Source organism: Meles meles, chromosome 2 (assembly GCF_922984935.1).
Source record: "Meles meles chromosome 2, mMelMel3.1 paternal haplotype, whole genome shotgun sequence".
In the NCBI taxonomy this organism is placed as follows: Eukaryota; Metazoa; Chordata; class Mammalia; order Carnivora; family Mustelidae; genus Meles; species Meles meles.
Genome location: NC_060067.1, coordinates 5775266 through 5801591, shown reverse-complemented (window position 1 = coordinate 5801591; position 26326 = coordinate 5775266). Strand labels below are relative to the sequence as shown.

At 40.2% G+C, this 26326-nt stretch overlaps 1 protein-coding gene and 1 long non-coding RNA gene across 4 annotated transcripts in view; one reads left to right on the top strand and one right to left on the bottom strand.

Annotated features, from left to right (window-relative positions):
* Positions 1-14557, bottom strand: part of CCNI (cyclin I) — a 31207-nt gene extending 16650 nt beyond the window's left edge. For 2 of the 3 annotated variants that reach the window (XM_045997523.1, XM_045997524.1), the window contains exons 1-2: positions 14036-14557; positions 6850-7006 (exon numbers count right to left, since the gene is read on the bottom strand). In XM_045997523.1, the coding sequence (XP_045853479.1) occupies positions 6850-6963 (114 nt within the window). In that variant the 5' untranslated portion in view covers positions 6964-7006; positions 14036-14557. The remainder of the gene's footprint in view (positions 1-6849; positions 7007-14035) is intronic. The other variant, XM_045997525.1, reaches the window with a different exon arrangement.
* Positions 14558-14699: 142 nt separating this feature from the next.
* Positions 14700-25849, top strand: LOC123937037. The gene is made up of 3 exons (XR_006817403.1): positions 14700-15280; positions 25286-25393; positions 25690-25849. It is a non-coding gene; the product is annotated as an uncharacterized LOC123937037 (long non-coding RNA).
* Positions 25850-26326: the final 477 nt, after the last annotated feature.

Sequence of the window (26326 nt, the reverse complement as noted above, 5' to 3'; positions counted from 1 at the left end):
GAAAAGGACTCTCAGTTATGGAGAACTGATGGTCACCGGGGCGAGCCTGGTGGAGAGACGGGTGAAAGGGATGAAGGGGATTAAGAGAGCAACAAAAGACCTAAATCTTTGAATTATCAGAAAAGGACTTAATATACAATAAAGGGAAAGTGGGAAAAGAGATGAAAAAATTAATTTCACTAGAGAAATGATACCTAGTAAAAACATCTAAAAGAAAATTCCAGAACTGAAAAATATAGTAACTGAAATTAAGAACCCAGTATGTGGATCCAACAAATCAGACATGGCTGGACAATTATGCTTTGAGGAAAACTTAAGTTTTTAATGTATATTATATTAAAATACAACAGGGACACCTGAGTGGCTCAGTCATGATCCCCAGGGTCCTGGGATGGAGCCCCAAATCGGGCTCCCTCCTCAGTGGGGAATCTGCTTGTCCTTCTCGCTCTGCCTCTGCCTCTCCCCCTGCTCCTCGGCTTGTGCTCTCTCTTTCACTCTCTCTCAGATAAATAACATCTTTAAAAAAATAAGATAAAAGAAGTGGAAAGTCATTTAAGCATTTACCTCATAATAAAAAACAGCAAATTACACAAAGTAAACAGAAGCAGATAAGAACAAATAAGAAAACGTAAAATGAAAAAAATGTACAACAGGGAAAATCAACAGAACTAAAAGGCTAATCAACAGACTTCTAGAAAGACTGATCAAGAAAGAAAGCACATTATCACCAACCAAGGAAATGAAAAAGGGAACATCAGTATGAACCTTTCTGATATTAAAAAGGTATCATGAATAACTTTACACAAATAATTGACAATTTAGATGAAATAAATTCCTTGAAAAAACCAATTTACCGAAACTGAAATAAGATTTAAATGAAGACCTGATCAGTCTCACATTTACCAAAGCAAATGATTATTAAACACTTTCCCACAAATATATCTCTAGGCTCCCAGTGGAATCTTCCTACACTTTAGAAATAACTACCTAGGGGTGCCTGGGTGGCTCAGGAGGTTAAGGCCTCTTGCCTTCGGCTCGGGTCATGGTCCCCGGGTCCTGGGATGGAGCCCCGCGTCAGGCTCTCTGCTCAGCAGGGAGCCTGCTTCCCTTTCTCTCTCTCTGGCTGCCTCTCAGCCTACCTGTGATCTCTGTCTGTTAAATAAATAAAATCTTAAAAAAAAAAAAAAAAAAGGAAAGAAATAACAACCTAAACAAACAGAGTACTTTTAAAAAAGCAGAACACTCCCTAATTCATTTTAAAAGCCGGCATACTTTATTATGAAACCTGACAAAACACATTACAAACCAATCTCACCCATGAACATAAATGCAAAAACCCTAAGCAAAATGTTAACAACAAAATCCAATGATGTGGGGCACCTGGGTGGCTCAGTGCGTTAAAGCCTCTGCCTTCGGCTCGGGTCATGATCTCAGGGTCCTGGGATGGAGCCCTGCATCGGGCTCTCTGCTCAGCGGGGAGCCTGCTTCCCCCTCTCTCTCTGCCTGCCTCTCTGCCTACTTGTGAGCTCTGTCAAATAAATAAATAAAAACCTTTAAAAAAAAAAAATCCAATGATGTAAAAAAAAATTTAACACCTCTTTATAAAAAAATCTCTTGACAATTTAAGACAGATAGTCTTCTTAATCTCATAATGATAAGAAATACCAAACGAATTTTATACTTCATGGTGAAATACTGAAAACTTTCCCCTCAAACCAAAACTGAGATAAAGACACCTGTTGCCACTGTTTACATTCAGTGGGGTTCTGGAGGCCTTAGCTAATTCTATAAAACAAAAATAAAAAGTATTGAGAACTGGATAGGAAGAAATAAAACCATGATTATTTACAGTTAACATGTCCATATATAATGTACAGAAAACCCAAAAGACTCTGGAAGCAAATTTAATATAGTCAATATATAAAAATCCATTTTATTTCCATATACCAGTGTATAGAAACATACTTAAAAAATGACAAATCTAAAATACCATTTGTAATAGCCTCAACAAGACTCAAATATCTAGGAATAAACCTAAACCTCCAAATATTATTAAATGAAACTGAAGATCGGGGCTCCTAGGTGGCTCCGTTAAGTGTCTGACTCTTGATTTTGGCTCAGGTTATGATCTTAGGGTTATGGGATCAAGCCCCACACTGGGCTCCAAACTCAGCAGAGAGACTGCTTGTCCCTCTCCCTTTCTCAAATCAATAAAAAAAAATCGTAAAAAAAAAAAAAAAAAAAAAGACATTTAAGACCAACTTTAAAGAAAATGAAGCAATAGTCTATGTTCTGAATTGGAAGACTCCTATTATAAACATGTCAATTCTCCCCAAATTAACAGATTCAATAATCCCTTCAATTTTAATTGACAAGTATATTTAAAAATATATATGGAAGAGCAAAGAGTTAAGAATAGCCAAAATAATCTTGAAAAACAAGAACAAATTTATGCCACCAAATACTTATTTGGGATTTTGGGCAGGGTGGGGTATAGTGTGACATGTAGGAGTCCATCATTCATTCCACAGAGAACCACCACCATTTATTAAAAAGGTACTTTTCCCTATTTCCCTGCAGTTTTGTTATAAACGAAGTGACTACTATAAACCTGTGAATATATTTGTCTGTTTCTTGCCTCTTTTCTTGCCATTGGACCATTTGCTGTTCTTTAAATACCGTGTTGCCGTAATTATTACAGCATTATAATCCCAACTAGAATGAAGATCTAAACGTCAAGGGTAAAACAATCAACTCTGCAGAAAGAAAATCCAAGAGAGTATCTTCATTACATTGGAATAGACAAACATTCCTTTAAAAAAGGAAAAAAACCTTTGGTAACTTGGTCATTAAAAATAAAGGACTTCTACTGATCAAAGTTCAACACAAAGAGAGTTGAAGACATCTGTAATACACAGTCTGCAAAAGAAAGAGAACTCTTGCAAAACAATTAACAAGACAACTCAGTAGAAACCCAGATGAAAACTCTGAATAGACTTTGCATCAAAAAAGTAAATGTAATGGACAAAAACACATGAAAAGCTGAACTTCACTAGTTATTAAAGAAAAGCAAATTAAAGTCAATGTGATACTATAATACACTTACCAGAATAATGAAAATGAAAAGACAATAACCAAGCGTTGACAAGGATATAGAGTAATTTCGTACTCTGCTAGAAGGGGTCAAAACAAAACAAAAAAACCCCACAAAAAACGTGACATAATGTAACATAACAACTTTGGGACAATTGACGGTCATCTACTACAACTGATATACACTTACTAGGTTCTAGCAATTCCATTCCTAAAAATGTATTAAAAAAATGCACATGTTCCCTGCGACATGCACGAGAAGATGACACTAGCGACCATCCACAGGAGAGATAAGTTCAAAGAATTACACATGGCAAAGAGAATAAATAAACTGTGGCTACATGAAGTAACACAGACGAATCTTACATAAAAAAATACTGAACAAGAGGCCAGTACATACTCTATGATTCCATATATATGTATGAAATTCAAAACCAGGAAAAACTAATCTGTGATATTAGGACAGTGTTTTTTTTGGTTGGGGGGGTAGACGGTAGTAACTACAAGAGGACAGAAGGGGGTCTTCTAAAGTGCACTTACAATCTGTGTACTTTTCTGTACATTATACTTCAAGAAACTGTTTAAAGGAAAGAAAAAAGAGAAACCAACCTGCAGGGTAAATACATTTATTTATTTACCAAATCCACAGATTATACAGGAATGACAGGAAGTCATCAGATTAGACAACAATTATAATTTTAAAGCCAGAAAAGTGGATCAGAATTGACAATTTTAAATTTAGTAAGAATAAATAACACCATACCTAAGTCAAAAATTAAAAACCACATCTAGCACAAAGGAAATCTGCTTCAAAACTAAACTAGTTCAGTAAGTCAGTATGACATTGCTGCCAAAACAATAAAATTTAGGGCTAGTTTAAGGAAATCATCAAGCCAAGATAAAAAAGTGAGGTAACAGTTTCACTTCATTGCTCACTAATGACTACAAATGAAACACACTGAGTGAGTGTATCTGGAGTGGTAAAATCTTGTCAAATAATGGTTAAAAAACAAGGGATGTTCAATCAGGCAAAGGGAGGGCTTTGTGGGCTTACCACATCTTTGAGTAGATAAAGGACTGCCATTTAAAAGAAACAGATGTATCTCTATTGCTCCAGTGTACAAAACTAGAACCAGTAAGCGGCCACTAGAAAGCAGCAGTATGCAGGTGCAATGTAGGAAAATCTTTCCAATAATTTATAGTTTTCCCACAGTAGACCGGACAAAGTATCCAAAGCAGAGAATAACTTATCAGAGATGTCAGAAGAACGTTACTACCGTGTGGTTAGAGTAAATCAGTGTCTCTCAAACCTAATGCATTTTAATAAAACCATGAAGCTTTTTAAAACACAAATTGCCACTACTGCTACCACAAGCCCAGTAGGTCTAGATAAGGCCTGGAATCTCTATAAGAGCCTTCCTGGGTGATTCTGATGCACTCAGCAGCCTCACGGCTCAAGATCCTGTATTCAGAAACCACATATTTATATGGCCTTGAAAATTCCTTACAGTGTCAAAATTCTAATGAAAACCTTTTTAATAGCTTGAAGCAGTTTTATCTTTGCGTATCAAAAGCACATTAGCAAAATAGACAATATATGAAAGTGCATGTCACTTTGACCAGTCTTCAATTTTTTCTCCTAAATTCATGTAACCAAATTATTGTGTACTTGAAAATGCCATTATTCTATAAAAGAACTTCTATAACCTGGGCTAATTATAAAGAAATGATAATGCTCATTTTACAGATGTTTACTAGAAGTCTATTTTATGCCAATAAACAAAAATGACACAACTCAACCCCAAGGGAACTCACAATCAAATCATCAGGAAATTATAATACTGCATACTACCACAAAGGAAGTAAAGAGTGCTGTGGGAGCACACAGAAGGGGAGTGATAGGTGCATAATATTCATGTATGACCACTCTGTCCTAAACTTGAGGATAGGGGATGCAAATTAAAAGAGAACTGTGAGAGAATGATCCAGAGACAGAGCTTAGATAGAAAAAAGACAAGGAAACTGAAGAAGCATAAAAGAAACCTTTATAATATTTTAAAAAAATATTAGAAAAGCTGGAAGAGTACGTTTATGGCTTAATGACAAGACTGTGTTTCTTTTCTGCAAGGAATCAAGAAGGAGGGTATCATGGTTAGAAGCAATAGTGGAAAGAGAACTAGAAAAGCCAGTCCCTGAGAATGGCAGAAGAAAATAAGGAAATTAGAACTAAACAGATGAGTGTCCCTGGGAGTTGCTATAGCAAGCGGCTGAGCTCCTACAGCTCTTAACTCTCACCCCAGTCTTAATCCCTATCCCCAACAGAACAAGCCCACCCACATTTTGTAAGAACTGACTTTGGCTTCCACTTGGTATTACTAAAGGCAAATCCTTAATTGGTTCCCTCTCCAAAGTTCTAATACTGTTCTATTCTCTGGTATTATCTCAGTAATACTTGTTAAATCACCTACAGATATAGGTGAGATTAAATAATAGAGCAATATACTATAATCTTGGTAGAATATCATGTTCAAAGACCATGTTGTAGAAGAATATTATCATTGGTTACATGCTGACCCAAGGAGACAGCAGAAGGAAGAAAGAAATGGTTCTAAAGCCAGCTGTATTAAAGCTTTGAGGCTTACCAGAAAGTCAGAACGTAAGAGTAGGAATATCTATTTTTCTCACTGATGTATGCCCAATGCTAGAAGTGCTCAGCATGTGTGGATACTTAATGAACATTGACTGAATGACTGAATTCCCAAGTAATCTAAAAAAAATCAAACACACACACACAAATAAGAACTGAAAAACAAGGTACAATGGAAAGAGAACTACCTCAAGTTCAAATTATACTTCTACTAGTTATTCAAATCTTGAGCAAAGTGGAACTAATGCCTATTTCAAAGACTACAGTAAGAGAGGAAATGCGATAGAGTATGTAGACGCTCCTAGCTTGAGAAATACTCACTCAGGTTAACTAATATGCAATCTGCTAAACAACAAATAAGTAACAGTAAATGCAAAAACGTATTTCTTCAGCTTGTGAGAAAGTAGGTTAGCAGAAAATGCATACAGATTTTAATAACCTACGAACAAAGGTTAACCTAAACCAAAGGAGGAACTAAGATATTTGCTATTCAGTTACCTAAAAATCAAAAGTCCAAATTTTCTTGGCCACTATTCTTTACCCCAAGCACAGTGCTAGGTCCTAGTGTTACGCAATAAGCCTTGGGAGTGCACAAACTTCATAGTTATTTGTCAAAAATAACAGGATTGAATGACAGAAGCATAAAAATTTGTACAAGAAAAGGCATCTAGCTAACAGTGACTGAGAGGTAAGACGGCTATTTCCCTACCGATGTCCAACATTAGCATTACCTTAGTAGCTACTTGAACTCCTTATAATTACCCAAGAAATACACAACAATTTCTTGTTTACTAAAGCTAATTTCAGCCTCCGTAGCTAACTATCTACCTAGAAATAAAGAAAACTTACTATTGTTAGTATTGGACTATAAAGAAAGAGAACACATCTTCCTAAAGCTGTAACTCAGATAACAAAACAAGCAAATAAAAACAAGAAAGTCATTTTTGTCCTGTTTCAAAACAAAACAAGGGGAGGTTTCTCCAGTAAAGAATAGAGCATATCCTTTAATGGTAGACATTTCTCCAATGCAGTGTCAAGATACCACTTTATGGCAGTACACTTCTTGCTGAAAGAAGTCATCTATCTAGAGTGATGAGAAAAAGCATTACCTGATTTGTAGGCATTTTCGGCACATTCACCTTCCACATCTGGGCTTCCCTAGAGATTGCCTTTTCCAACAGGAAAGACAATCTCTGGTTTTCCAAAGGCCCTGGAAACTTCATGATATCCTTTGGATCTGCCTGCCTCCCAGCTTGATGTAGCTACCTATAAAATCAAATATAAAACAATGCTTTTTCTTCAATTATAAAATACATGCAGCACTGTATAAATATGTTGGTTCTTATTAAGCAATTCATAAAACAAAATAAGAATGTTATGAGGCAGTAGAGGATTTTACAGCTCTTTAAAACATCATATATTAAAATGTTACAGTAATAATCAGTTACCTAAACATATTCACTCTAAATTTGAAACTCGGTCATAAAAGAGAATAAAAACCATGGCCATATAATTGATAGAACCAATAAACTCCAATGAAAATATACTATTGTGTCTCAAATTGTGTCAACAAACCTTAAATTGTGGGCTTTTTATACTAGCAATTCTTAGTAACTGTCCCAAATATCCCTCTTAAAAATCTAATCAGATAAGGGCTATTAACCTTTTTCTTCATTAAAAAAGTTATATCCATTACATTAAATCCCACCCATTCCCATATAATCAGTATGAAACCATCCCCATAAATATAAAACCATCTTTATTTGTGCTTCCAATATACAGTGTCCACTAGCTACGCATATGGCCATTAACTGAATAAAGTTAAAATATAATTCTTCAGTCACACTAGCAGCATTGCAAATGCTCAATATTACATGTGGTTAATGGATGATGTATCAGATAAAACTATTCCTTTTCTGCACTATCACTGCACAAAAGTTCTACTGGAAAGTGTTGATCTAGAAAACTCAACAATCAGCTGACTGGCCCTCTAAAATGAGCAGGCCTAAGGAGCAACAGTGTAGATCAGTGCAGGCAACTGAAGTCCAGGAGAGATGCCTTTAGGTTTAAAAAAAGAAGCGAAGCTAGAGATTTGAGAGGTACAACCATGTGCAGAAAATTAGACTGAGAAACTGAAGATATGGCAAGATTCAACCAGATTTGATGAAAGCTAAGGAACTGAAAAGGTAATCAGCTTCAGAAAAAAAGATTATGCAAGAAGGTAAATATAATAATATATCACAACATTCACATAGCAGTAAGAGTGAAAATACTGAACAGGGACTTCAACAAACAGATTAAAACTGCCCTGGGAAGGTGGGAGGTGTAAAAGGTAAAATGAGCATTACATCTTTACATGTTACTGCAGGCAAAATATATGTAATACCTAAAACCGAAATATCAAAAAACAGTAGAGCAAATTATTTGAAAATATGATTTTAAGTACAAGAGAACAGGCAAGTTGGGGCGCCTGCGTGGCTCAGAGGGTTAAGCCTTCAGCTGTGGTCTGATCTCAGGGTCCTGGGATCAAGCCCTCCCCCCTGCATTGGGCTCTCTTCTCAGCAGGGAGCCTGCTTCCCCCCCACCCCACTTGTGATCTCTGTCAAATAAATAAATAAAATCTTAAAAAAAAAAAGAGAGAGAAAGAGAGAGAAACAAACAGATAAGCACTCAGAGGTCAACCTGTGAGAAAAGGGTTAGAAAATCCAGCAACAGAAGAATGCTCTTCTTCATTATAAACCTCATATAACTATGTACCTGTATTATGTACTTCATATTCGTGAGATTTTCAAAAAAGTAAATATCTAGAATTAACAAAGAAAAGTTCTGATTTTTAAATAAAATTTAAAATTATTTAAAAACAAACAACAAACTTCAATTTCCATGTCCCCTTCACCCCCAACTCCAGGTCCGATTCCTTTCTTAGTCCTCACTTCCCATGCTTCCCCTACTTGCTATAGAATCCACTGCAGACTACCTCTGGTTAACTGGATACTGATTTTTATTTTTTCATTTTGTTTCTTTGAACTTCTGAGTTTTTGCATATTTCCTGTAATGAGCATTAAGTACCAAGAAAAAATGATAAATAATACAGAGGGGAAAGCAATACTACCTAACCCAAAGGCCTATTTCAAAGGGAACTTCTTCCAAGAATTCTTGATTCTCTAATCTGGTGTGATTTCTCTTCCGTCTGAAAGCAGCTTCCCACTATTTTCCCTATGAAATGATAAACATTATGATACTAAAAAGATTACCTACCGATATTATTTCCTTTTTATCACTCACAGAATCCTCATGAAACAGGGACTCAACCAAAGACTGGTTTCAATTCTTGGGGTCAAAACCAAAACAAACCAATCCAAGCCTAAACTCTCTTTCATAAGCCAACTCTTGAAATGTCTGAAGGTGGCTAGCACGCCCACCCATTCGTCTTTCACAGCTGAAGAACTGCTTGAGATTTCCCCACGTGACATGACTTTTGCTCTTCTAAATGCAGTCTAAGATCATTAGCTACTTTTTTGAGTCCAGACCACACTATGAACTCTTAAGACCTTCTGAGATACACTGAGGCAAACTCCCTCTCCACCTGCCCCACCCTGTACACCCTTTTTTGGGGGGGAGGGGGGACAACCTTGTTCGGGACTATAAATGTATTTTTTTTAAAGGTCACCTTGTTATATTCCATCTACTGTTACATTCGGCTGAGATGTTCTGATTCCAATTTTGTTGCCTTGGTACTTTTCTCAGATCTTCCATTTCTAGATAAATAAACTCACTATAATTTCATCTAAAGCAGATGGAAATATTAACCTTATTAACCTTAGAAATGGAGTTTAAACTAGATGACCATCAGTCAAGAGATCTTTAGGAAAAAATACCTATAATGGATGGAGATTAAACTTGGTTTATTTATTGGTTCTAAGGTTTCTTCTAACTGAATTTTAGTCTGTAATTCATTAACTCTTGTCAAAACATACCAAACTACTGCATTCCATTAGCTTCACCCAACAGGGTGGCTCCTCGGGATCCCTCTGCCTTCTCAACACACCATTGGCTGGCTGCCCCTGTGATTACTTTTTCCCTCAAAATGCATCCTCTGAAGATTATTTTTAGGAGGGATGGATAGATGGGGACAGACAGAGATAAACAAGATAGAATCATGCAGAGAATAAGAAGGTTCAAGAGATTCCTGTTCTCCAATTTTCTACAGTTAAGACCCTAAGTAAGATTTTCAAATACTTAGATGCTTTAACAATTTTTTTTAAACAAAGAATCCAAGTCAAAGAAGAAATCACAAGGAAAATTAGAAAATATCTGAGGTAATGAAAAAGGAAACATACCAAAACTTATAGGATGCGAGTAGAGCAAACTATACCTAAAGCAAACCAGAAGAAAAAGTACAGTGGAAATTAATGAAGGAATAGAAAAATAGAGAAAATCAATGCGACTAAAAGTTGGTTCTTTGGAAAGATCAACAAAATTGGCAAACCTCTAGCTACACTGACCAAATAAAAACAGAAAGGATGAAGTACTAAAATCAGAAATAAAAGGAGACATTATCACCTATGTCATAGAAATAAGAGGTATTATAAAGGAATCTTATAAACAAGGGTTTGCAAATAAATTAGACAACTTTTCATGAAATGGACAAATACCTAGAACCACAAATTATCAAAACTGACTTCAAAAAGAAACAGAAAAGCTGAAGAGCCATGTAACAAGAAACTGAATTAGTAAACAACAGTCAAAGAAAAGCCTATGCCCAAGGGATTTCACTAATCAATTCTACATCTATAGAAAAATTAAAATTCTTCCCAAACTCTTCCAGAAAGTAGAGGAAGAGCACTTCTCAACTGATCTTATGAGGCCAGTTAAGCAAACAAAGAAAACAGCATTAGAAAACTATGGAGAACATCTCTTCCAAATAAAGATGTAGAATTCCTCAAGAAAACACTAGCAAACTGAATCTGGCAACATTAAAAAAAGGATTACATACCATAACTGAGTGGGATTTGCACCAGGAATGCAAAGTTGGTTTAACACTCAGGAAATCAATTAATGTAATACACCATATGAATAACAGAAAATAAAGGAATCATTCTTCGCTCACACTAGGGGAATGTAACAAAGGGTAAAGAGTTCAAGTTTCCTTTATCTTTTAAAAATAAGATATACATAATCCAAGTGAAAGAAAAAAGGATGGAGAAAATATTTCGGATCAAATGAGACTACAGAAAAATGAAAGCATCATCTATCTGATGCTAGACTCAATCCTATACTGGAAAGATAAAACGCTATAAAGGTTATTACTGGGCCAACTGACATAACGGGAACATGGACAAATTAAAGTAAATGTATCAATGTTAAGTTTACTAAAGTTGATAACTTTACTGTGATTCTGTAAGAACATCCCTCTTGGGAAATACACACTAAAATACTTAGGAGTAAAGGGCCATAGCATATGCAATATACATATACATGAGAGAGAGAGGACAAATGATAAATATGCAGTGAAATGTTGATGATAGATGAAATGATAGTTTGTGAAATTATTTACCCAAGGCTTTATTTATGGAAGTGCTTATATTAGAGGGATACCTTTGACACTCCTTTTTGAAATTCTAGTAAGACAGGGTGCCTGGGTGGCTCAGTTGGTTTTAGTGTCTGCCCATCTGGGGCATGATCTCAGGGTGCTGGGATCAGGCCCCAAATTGTCACTGTTGCACTGTCGGGCTCCCTGCTCAGTGGGAGTCTCCTTCTCCCTCTGTGACGCCCCCCCCATATAAATATAAAAAAATTTTTTTAAATGATTCTAGTAAGACAAATAATGATACAGTGAAGAAAGCATTAGCTTGAGTTTTACTTTTCTTACTGATAATGCACTAGCCTGTTTTCTAATGTGTAAAATAGACTGAGTTAGATTAATGAAACCTGAATAAAATACACTTAAAATATAATTTTACTGTTTTAAATAGTAGACCTTCACAGTTGTATCTTATTATTTCATGCCATTAGTCACATCCAGAACTGTGAGTGCTCAGATAGAAGTCTCTAGGAACTAAAAACAGAAAGGCTGTTTTGGATGGCATATTCCACACACTTCTAGCTTTAGGACAGTTCAACATTTCTCCTGTCAATCTTTCAATTACTTCTGATTTGTTCCTCCGTGTTTATCAAAGAGCTTAATGCATGCATGAACAGTTTTATAAAGTTACTGTATAGCATAAACTGTATTAGAAATCTACATACAGGGCCTCCTGCTATTAAATACTAAGGGAAAGTACTGCACAGTCTTGGGTAAACACAGAAATAACTTCATTCATACAGAATTATTACAGTTATTATCACCGTAACAACAACTCCATTTATAATTCTGTACTGGTACAGACTTCTGGATCTTAGCTCCTATTCTAAAAAGAGGGATTTATTAATGTGACCATTTCCCTGAGTTCATGCCCCTGACCTAATAGTGAACTACAGGTTCATTACGTTCCAGGACAGCCCGCTGTCTCCCCAGCGCCGTTTCCACACAGTTCTTTCAACCTGACTCTCCTTCTCTAGCTGGCACTCCCCTTCCCACGGAGCTGTCCCTTGCAAAGGTCTGTGTCTAGTCCCCTGCCTCCTGACATCTGTAGACATAATTCTCCTTTTGCATTTAATTGCTCTGAGAGAATTATTTGTCGACCCGTGTCTCCTACAAACCCTGAGTTCTTCGAGGGCACACCCTGTCCAGAGTTTAGCATGAATGGTTAACAAACAGCGCACACTTCAGCCGCACAGAAGTCAAAGCAGAGTGCTCTCTACTTGGCCAGATGCTGCGCAAGGGACTATGCCACCTTAACTCCCTTAACCCTTCCGCAACCTCATGAAGCTGGTATTCCTGTTCAGCCCAATCTGAAGAGGAAGCAGCACGCAGAGAAAGGGACCCTTCACTTTCAGAGTACCGTACACTTCACATGACACTGGGTATCAGAACAGAACACACACACGCAGCTTCCAATCCCCACCAAAAACAGCAGAGCCCGTTCCACCCTGCCAGGAGTCAAACGCGCACACAAGCGCCGTCCCCTGTAACTGAAAACCGACCCCGCAGCCCTCCGGGCACGCCACGACTCTGCGGCTCTGCTCTCCGTCAGGGTTAAGAAATATCCAGAATCGCTCCTCTTTCTGGTTGCAGATCAGCAACTCTAAACGCTACCCACGCTTTCTGAAGCTACTTGCCCCCTCCTACTCCATCGACCCCGAACCGTGCACGCAAGCTGGAAGCCAGTGATGCTACCCCCAAGCTCCCAACAACTCCACTCCGGGTCGCAGACTACATGGCACAGCCGACGGCTCGGGTCTGAATTCCCGCCACCGGCCCCCAGCCGTCACCCCCAGGGCGGTAATCCTCTGGGCCCTCGGTTTTCCTCCTCCGCGAACTGAGGCTCGACTACCTGCCTCCCACCGCGTCCCCGCGAGGCTCGGGGAGCTGCCAACCACCTTCAGCGACGCCCGCCAGACAAGCGTCCACAAGTGCTACCGACCGTCCGCGCTGCTCCTCGGACGCGGGCGGAATAAAAACTGAACACCTCCGCTGGACCTTCAAGGTCTGACTCCGCTCCACGTCCCCGGACAGACCTTCCCCTACGCTGCTGCCCGATTCTCAACTCTTGCCCGAACCACCTACAAGGGAACCTCCAGCTCCGGAGAGGACCGTTCCGCCCTCTTCAAAATTTCGGTGCATTTATCCCCCTTCTCCCTTCCTTTCCCCCCTCCCCCCTCTTCCCTCCTTTCCACCATTCGGGGAAACGCCGTCCAGGGCGCGACTCGACTCTCACCTCCTCTCCACCCCCCAACCTGGGGTCACGGCCCCGACCCCGAACCCCCGCGGCACCCGCCGCGGCCCGGCCCGCCCGGCGGCCACCCCGCTTTGCAATGCAAACGACCGTCCTGCGCTCCCGCAGCAGCCCCGAAGTGCACGGGTGGGGGTGTGTCCCCTTCTTTGTGCACCGCACAGCCTGCGGGCCACACGGGCAGGCGCGCGCACTTCGCCGTCGCTACGCCGAAGTTACTCTCGGACAGAAACCGGCCCGAACGGATCGGAGCCGCTGACGAACGGGGCAGGTGCCGAACTGTCCCGGCGCGGAGGGGGCGGACCGGGGGTGGTCCCGAAGGTTTCCTTTGGGGGGGGCGGGGGTCCGCTTTAGCCACGCGGCACGGCGTCCGGAGCTTCCCTTCGGGCAGCGCGGGGGGGCGGCGGGGGGGCGCGCGAGCGCGGGGCGCCGAGACGCAGCGAGTCCCCCCGCCCCTCACCTTCTCCTCCTCTTCCTCCTCCTCCTCCTCCTCCCCGGCGGAGCTGTAGGCCTCACAGTGGTGGTGCGGGGTCATCCGGGGGCACGTTACCACCCCATTTTCCTCGGCGCGCGGCGGCGGGGCGCGCGGGACCAGGACGGCACCGACTGAGGAGGGAGAAGAGGGGGAACCGGGCCGGGGCGGGGGCGCTGGCGAGCGAGCGGGACGCACGGCTGCGGCCGGGAGGTCAGCGAATCAGTTCCATGACTCCCCCGGGCCTGAGGCCGCCGCGGCCAGCGCCGGTCCCACTCCTCCAACGGCCGCCGCTAGTGCCCGGGTGAGGAGGGGGTTCCCTCTCGCCATAGGGCGGCGGGGGCCGGGGAGAGGCGGGGGGTGAGACCGGCTCTGCCCCTGCCCGGGGGAAGCGTCTCCGAGGGGAAATGGTGAAAAGGGGGAAGGGGGGGAAAAGGAAAAAAAGGAAGGGGAAAGGGGGGAAAATAAGAAAAAGCGAGACAGGGGCGCTGCCGCGTCCGCTCGCGGGGAAGGCTGGGGAGGGAGGGGAGGGGAGAAAGAAGTGCCGGCTCCCTCGGCTCCGCCCTCGCGGACCGATTCCTAGATCTGCTTACTCGCTGTAAACAACAGTGAGCTGATCTCCCCCCCCCTTTTTTTCTTTTCCGTGGCCTTCACCATCCAACGGGCGTACAGGAGAGTCCGGCAAGAAGATGGGCTGTTGGAGACGGGCGGGAGAAGTCTTTAGTACTGGGATCGAGAAGGGGAGACATTTCCTACAGGCCAAGGAATCTCAAAGGTGCGGTCTCGTTTCCCTGGAAGAAGCGGAAGGGCACACCGCCCGCTGACGGTGACGTAAACGCCGTCCACTCGCTGGCAGAGGCGTGCGGTGGCCGGAGAGCGCGCTGCGCATGCGCCCCGGGGAAGAAAGAAGCTGCCGAGCGCTCCTCTTGGGGGTGGGGCTTGTCCGGACGCTCTCTTTGCCCACCGCGAAGCGGCCTGATGTTATCCAACCTGATAAGCGCCTAGGGCTTGTGAGAGGGGTTTATTGGGAAGGGGCTGGTTTTCTGTTGTGTCGAAGATTTTGCATTCTTTGTTGACCTCGCAAAAAACGGTCGATTACGTATAAGTAGAATTGCGGCTCTTTTCTGGTGGCACACAGCGGATGGAGGTGGACGGTCATCGCTTTAGAAATCTGGCAGTGTGGGCGGTCGTATCCTCAAGCGTCGTCTTGGGTGTTCAAGGCCTTTTAAAACGGTAAATTACACTACCGATGGCAGGGAACATGCTTGGTAACGCGCCAGGGGAATTGTGTCCACTGAACCAACACACCTATTTGAGTAGGTTTTATTGCCAGCGGCTTAACGAGTGTGTGGTGACATATAAATGTTTTATGTGAGGTTCTTTTACTCACCTACGGTAATTTCTGGCTCGTCTTTTCATTGTTTTAGTTAGAGAAAAAAACATGTGGAATTAGAGTTTTGAAAGAGGAAAGGGAAAAAATATCTCAAACTCAACCATTACAGGGGTGATGTCCTTTGTGTTTTCCATTTCTGTTTTTTATATGCGTATTTTACCAGTCATTGAAAAAAATTGTATTGAGCTTATTCATCCGACCAGACTCAGTGGTGAGCGCTGGCAAACCGGAAGGAACCAAGACAGAAATAGCTCCTGCCTTCATGGAGTGTACAATGCAAACAGGATAAATATTAAGCTAATTATCACAGTCTAAAGTTACCCGGTACGTATTTACCCAAAGAACACGGAAACACTAATTTGAAGGGATATATGCATCCATAAGTTTATTGCAGCCTTATTTACAATAGCCAAACTGTGGACCCAGCCCAGGTATCCATGTATAGATGAATGGATAAAGATGCGGAATACTATTCAGCCGTAAAAGGGTGAAATCTTGCCATTTGCAACAAGGCTGGCTCTAGAGAGGTTAACAGTAAGTGATAAGCCAATCAGAGAAAGACAAATGTATGATTTCACTCGTTGGGGAATTTAAGACACAAAATAGGTAACGAAGGAAGAAAGAGAGAAACAAACAAAAACAACAACAACAACAAAAAACCAGACTCAACTATAGAGAACAGATGGCCACCAGAAAGGAGACAGATGGTGGATGGGTGAAATAGATGAAGGGATAATAGTACATTTAACTGATGAACGCTGAATAATATATGGAACTGTTGAATCGCTATGTTGGTGTGTAGTGTACACCAGAAACGAATATAGCACTGCATGTTAACTACACTGGAATAAAAAGAATAAAAAAAAAAATTACCCAGTACGTTGATTTGTATATATGTGCTGAGTTCACTCCCTAGAATACAAGGTCTAGGATCTTGTGTGTTTTGTTTTCACTCTGTGTGCCTGCATGTAATAACCTCTCAGTATCTGATTACTAAGCAAATAAACAATTACCAGTGTCAAAAGTATTAAGATGGAAAATTGCAGACTGCTATGGAAATATTTAACCTTAGACTAGGTAGGGATATCAGAGAAGGTTTTTCTGAGGAAGTGACATTTAAGATGAGACTTGAAACCACTGAGCAAAGAAGTGGGGGAAAAAGTGATACAGGCAGGGGAAAACAACAAGTACAAAAAGGTTCTGAAGCTGAGAGGTTGTTAAAAAATCTCTGAAAGGTAGTGTATCTAGCTGGTCCTGAGAATGGGGGGGGGGTGGGAATCGAGGTCCTTAGGTCCATAGGACGGACAGAGAAGGGGAAGGGAAGTGCAGGGAGGATTTTAAGTGGGTTTTATCCTTTTATTATTTCATGGAGCCTTTTTCCATATTATTATGTGGTTTTCTTTTTACATGGACAAAATTTTTCTGTAGAGTACTTTTCAGAGTATAGCATTTCTGCACAATACCTCTGGGAGTGCAGCATGATTACATTGTTGGACCATGATTTTCACTCCTGTAAGAATCATATAAATTCTACTTCTAGGTAGATAGCCAAGAAAAATGGGGGCATGTCCAAGCAAAAACTTGTCCATGTAGGGTGCCTGGCTGGCTCAGTCATTAGAGCATGCGACTCTTGATCTCAGGGTTATAAGTTTAAGCTCTGTGTTGGGTATAGAGATTACTTAAAAACTAAAAATTTTAAAATTAAAAAAAATTTTCTCCATGAATGTTCATAATAGCATTATCCATACAAGCCAAAAGGCGAAACGAGATGTATGTCCACCAACTGATGAACACATAAATTAAATGTGGTTTATCTACACAATGAAATATTTGGCCATAAGAAGGATGTGTTGATATATGGTGTAACATGAATGATCCTCGAGAACATATAAAGTCTTTTGTGGCGGGTTTCTTTCACTTAGCATGATGACTCCGTTTATATGAAATGTCCAGGATAGGGAGATCCTTAGAGACAGAAAGGATTAGTGGTTGCTTAGCCCTAGGTGCAGAGATGGAATTGGGGAATGATAGCCAAAGAATGTTGGGTTTCTTTTTGAGGCAAATGTTCTAAAATTGATTGTGATGATGGTTGTATGACTCTGAATATACTAAAAAAAAAAAAAAAATTGAATTGTATACTTAATTGGATTGAAGGAAATGTGAATTATATATCAATAATGCTGTTATCAGAAAAATGAAGGAAAGAAACAAAAATAATCCAATTAATTGTCCTTCATAACCTTTTTTGGATTATTCCTGGGTCCAATGGTCTTTCCTGTTTTATGGATTTTGTTGAATACCAAATTTGCCAAGTTGTTTGGCACAGAGGCTAAACCAATTAAAATGTAACTGGGAATATTTAAGAGCTTCTACTTCCCTATATACTTAAGCTTTTTGAAGTTTAGGTTTATTCAAAGTATCTTACTGTCTGTGAGAGTGCCAGTGACAATTTAGTCTGTAGCACTATAAATGTAATTTCGAGTAATTAATAGGTGTTAAGGAACAAGTTCCAATTGTCCTAATAAAAACTATCAGCATTCTTCTACACTGTTCACTCATAAGAACCTCCTTTTTTAAAAAAAATATTTATTTATTTAGTAGAGAGAGAGAGATCACAAGTAGGCAGAGAGGCAGGCAGAGAGAGGGAAGAAGCAGGCTCCCTGCTGAGCAGAGAGCCCGATGCGGGGCTCGATCCCAGGACCCTGAGATCATGACCTGAGCCGAAGGCAGAGGCTTTAACCCACTGAGCCACCCAGGAGCTCCCATAAGAACTTACTTTTAATCCACATCTTTTTTTCCTTAATAACTGTGACATTGCTTTTACAATGGTTGTAGTTGTTAAAAAGCGTTTGAAATTCCCTGAGAAAATAAGTAAGGTATATGAAGAAAAGATGTTACTGTCCATTTATTGGTAAGGAATTCATATTGTTTCATTTTTTTCAGTCTTTTTAGACATGTTTCCCTTTTGTCCTAATGGTTAAAAAATAAATGTCTTTCTACATGGCACTTGCAACTAATAATGACTAAAATGTGTCGATGACTTACAATGTACCAGGCATTGCACTTTTGGTGCATTCTCTCATTTTTATCCCTACAACACTCCCCTGTAGTAGGTGTTTCTGTTGTCCCCATTTTGCAGAAAATATAGAGGTCAAGTAAGTCTGCAGGACTGTCGCACAGCGCGGAGAGACACAGCCAGTGCGCAGACCTGCTTGTCCGACTCCAGAGCCAGCCGTGCTTTCAAAAGCCGCCTTCCCTGCCTCCCCCGTGGGTATTTCTGGCTTGCATTAAATCTTTGAATAAAAATACTCGCCCTCTGGTTATTTTTGTCTTGCCTTTAATCTTAGAACACATTTTTTTTTTAAGGTTTTAGTTAGCAGTTTATATTTGTGTTTCCAGAGAGTTGATTTTTTTTGCTTAAAAGGGGGTTATTCAATTTTCTTAGCCTTGTTCTAGTTCATGACTGGAATACTGAAGCTTGAAATAATAAACGCGCCTTGCTTCAAATGCGGAGTGGTAGAGTAAGGAAACACCTGAGCAACGATGCTCCCATCATGGGAAATGATCTGCTCCGAAATGCAAAATGGTGTCAAGTGAGACCCTCTGGAAAGTCTAGGACAGCTGAAGGGAATCAAGTTGATGAGCACAAAGTGGCTTGCCATCTTTAGTCGTCCAGGAAAAAGAATTAGAAGTGCACTGCATACCCTTCTTATGAGTACAGAAGACAAGGCTATTACATCTTAAAGACAGAAAGTTTTTGTCCTTTGTCTTAAATGAAACTTTGAGGGTAACGTTCCCAGCAGACGATTTACGACAGTACTGTCTTGTAGGAGAAATGCGGAGGCCTCCAGAAACAAAGGAAATCGATCACAACCGATTTTAGAACATTTGCCTCAAAAAGAAACCCAACATTCTTTGGCTATCATTCCCCAATTCCATCTCTGCACCTAGGGCTAAGCAACCACTAATCCTTTCTGTCTCTAAGGCTCTCCCTATCCTGGACATTTCATATAAACGGAGTCATCGTGCTAAGTGAGAGTTAGTGTCACTGTAATCGCTTACCTTTAGAATCTGCTTACATTTAAGGATCCTTTTTACAGCTTCCAAAATGCGTTTTCATTAATTGCTACAGTGAGAGAATATAAGAGTAAACTTCCCAAATAGACATCAAGAGGAAAGGAGTTCCCATTCATCAAATAGTATAGGGACCTCCTATTTGCTATTAGGTGGGGAGAAAGTGCTCAGGCAAAACAAGCCAAAAATTCTAAAATAGGAAACCACAAGCTGCTTTCCAGATTTTTTTTTTAAATATTTTATTTATTTAACAGAGAGAAATCACAACTAGGCAGAGAGGCAGGCAGAGACAGAGGAGGAAGCAGGCTCCCTGCGGAGCAGAGAGCCTGACGTGGGGCTCGATCCCAGGACCCTGAGATCATGACCTGAGCCGAAGGCAGTGGCTTAATCCACTGAGCCACCCAGGTGCCCGATGCTTTCCAGATTTTACCCTGAATGTCAGCTGGATTTAGGCTTCTTATAGTTAGGCGTCTATTTAGAAAGACCTCACCTGACGGGATCATTGGTTGCATGCTTCATTAAGAGGGCCTTCAGAAGTCAAAGTCAAATAGCAGCCGCGTATTTGAAATTTGTAAGCGAAAAGGTCTTCAGCAGAAACATTTTATCCTTGTTGTTGGAAGAAAAATACAGCGTTTAAATAACATCACTTTACTCTTTCACAAACTGTTTTTGTGAATTCCTGAACCACCAAATTTAGTAAATTCAGAAAAAATCCTTTTTAAAAAATTTTTAAAGATTTCGTTTACTTGAGAGGAAGAGAGCACAAGCAGGGGAAGCGGCAGAGGGAGAGGGAGAGGGAGAAGAAGGCTCCCAGCTGAGCAGAGAGCCTGCCTGTGGGATCCAATCCCAGGACCCTGAGATCATGACCCAATCTGAAGGCAGGCGTCCAACCGACTGAGCCACCCACACGCTCTAAATATATCTTATATAACCAAACTATCAATACACGTTTCTTGTCAAACATCTATGGGGGATGTTTGGAGAGAAAGGTAAACATCTTCCAAAGTGTATTTTTAGTCTCATCACAAAATGTTTACCGCAACCCTTACCTCTTCTGAGTAAAGGAAAAGAACCGTTTGGGGATCAGTTTAAATTCTCCACAGTCAGGGTTTCCAAGACTTCTGTCTCACATAACTAAGCTACTTTTATTACCAGACAGTGATTTAGTAAACACTGAGTCCCAGTTACATACTGGGCTTGGTACTTAAGAGATTGGAAGGCATGTTATACATAGTCCTGTTTTTCATCTATTCATTCAATCATTGTGTAATTCAACAACATTTTTTAGTTGTGTGTCAGCGAGCAAGTGAATCAGCTTCTCTACAACTTGACCTCAGTTTCATCGTCTGAAAGATGAGGGCAATAAAATATCTCCTAGGTTTTTATGGGAATTAAATGGGACAATATTTTCAAAAGACTTAGAACAACGTACAACACAGGAAACACTAACTGTTAGCCTAACTTCAGAGTCCTTTATGTGCCAGCCTTGAGTTTGATTTTTTTTTTTTTTTTCATTTAATACAGTTAAAGATAGCCCATCCTCAAGCAGCTCTCAGTCTTGCAAAGGAGACACACATGTTAAGGGACATTATTAATACAACATGAAAAGTTTTATAACAGTTACATGCAGAATGCTCTGGGGAAACAGAAAGGAGAAATTCTGTAGGTGGGTTAGAGGGTGCTTCTACAGACTTGCATGCACCATTATTTGCTGGGGGTCCAATTTACAAAATTACACTTAGTTGTGCAAAACAAGTATTTGGTGTCTCACACAGTTTCTGAAACTCAGGAACCAGGAGGATCTTAGCTGAGTAGTTCTGATTCAGGGTCTCTAATGGGGCTGCAATGAAGTCATTTGCTAGAGCCGAAGTCACAAAAAGCCTGCTCGTGAACAGGCAGCTGGTTCCCCCATAACAAGTGATGAGAGAAATGGAGACGAACAGAAACAGAGACAAAAGCAACTCACTAAGTTCAGGCTATACTGAAGGAGAGGGGGACTAAACATCAAGGGAAGAGTATCAAAGAATTTGTGAACATATTTTTAAAACTACTGCAGGTATGGAGGAAAAAGTAAGGTTTAGGTACATAGATGGGAACAACCTTAAGACAAGCAAGGAAATAGCAGAAACAAAATAATAGAGCATGAAGGGGAATGAGATTTAACATTTAAATTGGACTTTAAAACAGATTACTCTGTAAAAAGTAGGTGGGCCTCATCTAATCAGTTGAAGGCCTTCATAGAACAAAGACTGACCTCTCCTGGGCAAGAAGGAATTCTGTCAGATCATTGTTATTCTCATTTTAAAGACGTGGAAACAGACTTAGATAAAATAGCTTTGCCATCATGTTTTAAACAATAAATGGCAGAGCCAGGATCTGAACCCATATTTCTGGTTATAGAATCCAGATCTTATCACTACCTATATTAGTCAAGGTTTCTCAGAGAAATGGAACCAAAAGGATGCATCTATGTTGATATCCACATCTTTATATGCAGAAAGAAAGGGAAATTTATTCTAAGGAATTAGCTCACATGATCATGGAAGCTTGGTAAGTCCAAAATCTGCAGAGTAGGCTGGCAGACTAGAGACCCAAGGAATAGCTGCAGTTCAAGTCCAAGGGCAGTCTGCTGACAGAATTCCTTCTTGCCCAGGAGAGGTCAGTCTTTCGTCTATGAAGGGCTTCAACTGATTAAATGAGGCCCACCTATTTTATACAGGGTAATCTGCTTTAAAGTCCAACTTAAAAGAATTTTTAAAAAATATTTTTAAAGATTTTATTTATTTATTTGACAGAGATCACAAGTAGGCAGAGAGGCAGGCAGAGAGAGAGGAGGAAGCAGGCACCCCATTGAGCAGAGAGCCCGATGTGGGGCTCAATCCCAGGACTCTGGGATCATGACCTGAGCCGAAGGCAGAGGCTTTAACCCACTGAGCCACCCAGGCGCCCCTTAAAGTCCAATTTAAATGTTAAATCTCATTCAGAAAAACACCTTCACAGAATCATCTAAAATAATTGTTGACCAAAAGCTGGACACTCCAGCCCAGCCAAGGTGACAGATAAAATTAATCATCTACTACCCTATACAGTAGAGGTAATTTGGGATTCAGATTACAAAGGGCCCCAAGTGCCATACTAAGCAGTTTGTTGAATTTACAATTAACCAGTAGCTCTCTCACGGCCCTGTCATGTCTAACCAGACATGAGCTTAAACATCTGATAATAGTGAAGTGTTCCCATAGAACATTATAATTCTGTTAGAGAATATATATTGGAATATTTGTCTATCAGGTTTCATCTTCAGTATGTTTTAACGAATGAAAAATTTGGCTTTATTGGCATTATACTTTTTCTTTTCAATATTTTCCTTTCCAGTCCACATAGTTTTAGTAATTAGCCTTTCACATATTTCAGAATGTTTACTCTTTTCAAAAATATTTTTCTCTATTATTTATTCTCCCTACTTGGGCTTTTTCTCTTAACTTTTTCTTTTGTTTCCATGCCTTATTTCAAGGATTCTTTTTAGCCATGCCTCCGACCAGAGTGAAATATGAAATTAGGAAGGAAGACAAAAATGTAGGTGGGAAAAAAGAACCCAGTTTGTGTACTTGTGGCTTGGTGGTTCTTAAGGTATAAACATTGTTGAAGCATCGTCTCTTTGCAGAGGATGCATAAAGCTGAAAAGAGGTTTCATCCTTTCCGCTGGAGAGATTTCTCTTTGTAGCTAACGGAGAGCAGGGAACTCTTTACATTTTTGTTGGAGCCTCAGAATTTAAAGTCTTACGGTCCCAGCCTGTTCTTTTGGCCCACTCCATTCTGGGTCGTCTGTCCCCTTGTCCTTTAGAGGACAAGACACAGGACGGGCAGGAGAGTCTTGTGAGGCTACTCGAAAGTGATCTGAATTATAGGTTTATGGTCACATCCCTCCAGAGCAGGAAAGAACAGGAAGCAAAGTCTAGAAAACCAGCAGAGCAAAAGATCCAATAAGCCAGAAGGGAAGCAAAAATGGACTTGCACAATAAATGGGGACAGAGACCTGGTGGGAAAGCATAAAAAAAGGCAAGAGAGTTTGGCAGTTAGTTCCATGGATATAGCCCACTTTTCACTTCCCCTCTTAAACACAGCATTATATAATTTACGAGTTTCAGAGTACCCATGGGTGGATAACACCGCTAGCTGGTTTGGTGAATTCTATTAAATGAGCAGATTTTGCGGGTGAGTGAAGAAGACTTCAGCATCATTCGAAGGAGATGCTCGTTTCCTAAAAAAGAAACATTTAATGCATCAGAGCTGCTCCTTGCTACTGATCGTCCTGCGAGCCTAACCCGGTGCGGCTTGCATCTTCAGTGCTGTGGGTAAAGGGCTTCATTAATAGCAGGAAGAGACAAAGGTTTTACCCAGATCAGTTTCTTTATTATTTTCGAACATATCAGCACACATATTATGTTGATAAACAAAGGAGTCTATCTTCCTGTCTTTAATGAAATTAAATCCAACTTGGAAAAATAGTTTTCCTATTTTACCTTGAAAGATTGCCACTGGAGGTATGCCATAAATTCTCTAAGTCATCCATCCACCGGAATATTCTCTGCCATTTCATTGTGTTCCTTTACATATTTCAGGAAGCTATTCTAAATATGTTACTCATTTGGACTGCCTGGCAGCAGAAATTAAGACCCCCAAATCTAACCACACAGAAATACTCTCTGGATCAACCTATGTAGAAAATGATCAGCTAATTTTGACTTAAATCTTATTTATATTTATAACCACTTGTATTTTAAAGCAAAAAAAAAAAATACATACTCCAAATTCACTACTCTGTAAGATAATTTCCATTCCTGAATCCATAATGTCTTCTAAATGCTTGAGGACAGGGTTGGGTAAGGAGGAAAAATAATGCTCGGAAATATGGTGAGAGGAAACAATCTTGTGTTAAAAAAAAAAATCAGTATTCTTTGGGAACTTCCCTCCCTCCCTCCCACAGTATCAGATATTCTCCGTCATGTCTCAGGGAGCGCTCCTGATCAATTTTTATAGGTCCATTGAAATCTGGCCTCCTGACCACTATCAGGAATTTATAACATACATATAAATAGGTAATGAATATTAAAAGCCTGATTTGAATGCCAAGTCAGGTTTTTTCCACCCAGAGAATTGTTGAATAGAACAGACTTCCTTTGACAGCTACTCCCACATACGTTATAATATATGCACCATATTCGTTACTGTAGAAAGTTACCGTTAAGGCCACAGAAACTAGATCTTGTCTATATGAAGAAAACAAGGCTATATATGTTACTAATAATACTGTTTTGGTATTTATACAGAGTATCTTGCTTTTTGCCTTTGCCTTTAAAATGTATTTTATATATTTGTGCTTTAGTGTCTAAAACTATTCAAAAGCCAAGTAGTGATTCAGTAAGTTCTCATGAGTCACTGAATTCAATGTATAAAAATTTTACTGTCAAGTAGTGGCTGTAAACTTTTATAAGTTTGATATACATTAAACAGAGGAACCAAGACAAAATGTAATTTCTATGCTAACAAAGCCAGGATCTTTTATCATAACACTAAAATTAATCCTAATGTTAGGAGTTAAGTTAGAGTAAAAGCCAATATTAGAAAAGATTTTCAAAAGGCTTTTTTGGGGTGGAGGGCTTTTTTTTTTTTTTTTTTTTTTTTTTTTGGTAGTAAGAGTCAACCATTTTACATTTATCCTGGTACCCCCATTCCTCCTAGGACTCAAACTTTCTCTTTTCCCTTGGCAGGTCCTAGAAGAATAAACTTGGTCTGCCTGACAGCTGTGGAAAGAATTTCATCTCTGTTCTCTGCCCGACTGCCTTGGCACAGCTGCCCCGTTGGCATTCTTCAGATGGGTAATGACCTTGGTATGACACCTAGGGGTCACTGCTTCACAGTTTGTGCTTGACCAAGCATCACCATCCTCACTGCTGATACCGGATTAGGTCCCTCTTAGTCAATGTCTGTTATTCTAGGTGATGAGGGAGTGGAGTGAACTGGGGGTTCTGTCTCTGCTGGTGTTAGAACCCTTTCCATGAATTTCCAAATGGGGTGGTCCTGCTTTCCGTTTTTATAGTGCTCGCAGTTTCAAATTTTACAGTGACACATTTCCTTATGATTCTGAGGTCTTATGCTCTGTCTCTGTCATCAGCTTCTGTGGTTCTGGATCAGGTAACACTTAAAGTGATCCCACGAGACTCCTGAACAGTCTGGACACTTTGACTCCCAACTATTCGGAGTGAGTTTCCTGCCTACTTGAGGTCACCCCCAAAGAAATTAGGGGGCAGTCTCTCTGTCTCGCCCGATCCCTTCCTGTGGAGACTACTGTGAGTTCCAGAATATTCTCTCTCTCCCTCTCCCCGTCGCTGACCCTCTCCACACCTATTTCTCAAGATCCATAAGATCATCTGGTGGCCTTATTTTTCAAAGTGCAGAAGTAAAGAAAGACCTCGTGTTAAACCTAACTGACTTTAAGAGAAAAAATCACTTTCTGTCAACAAAGGAGTAGAAACATAAAATTCTACTTATCATAGACTTACAATGACTTATTTGTAGAATGTTAATATAAATAATAATATGACTCTTCATTTAATATTATGGTTAGTACAGAAAGAGATAAGGAGAAAGCATTACTCCTGAAGACTATATGTAAAGTCAATCTTTACTATTCAGTTTTCTCAGTTTTTTTCTTATCAGAACCATTTCGTATCTAGTTAGGTCAGCCATCTTGGTTCTTCAGCGTTGACTGCGTTTTTATAAACTGTTATTCTCAATCATTCACTAACGAG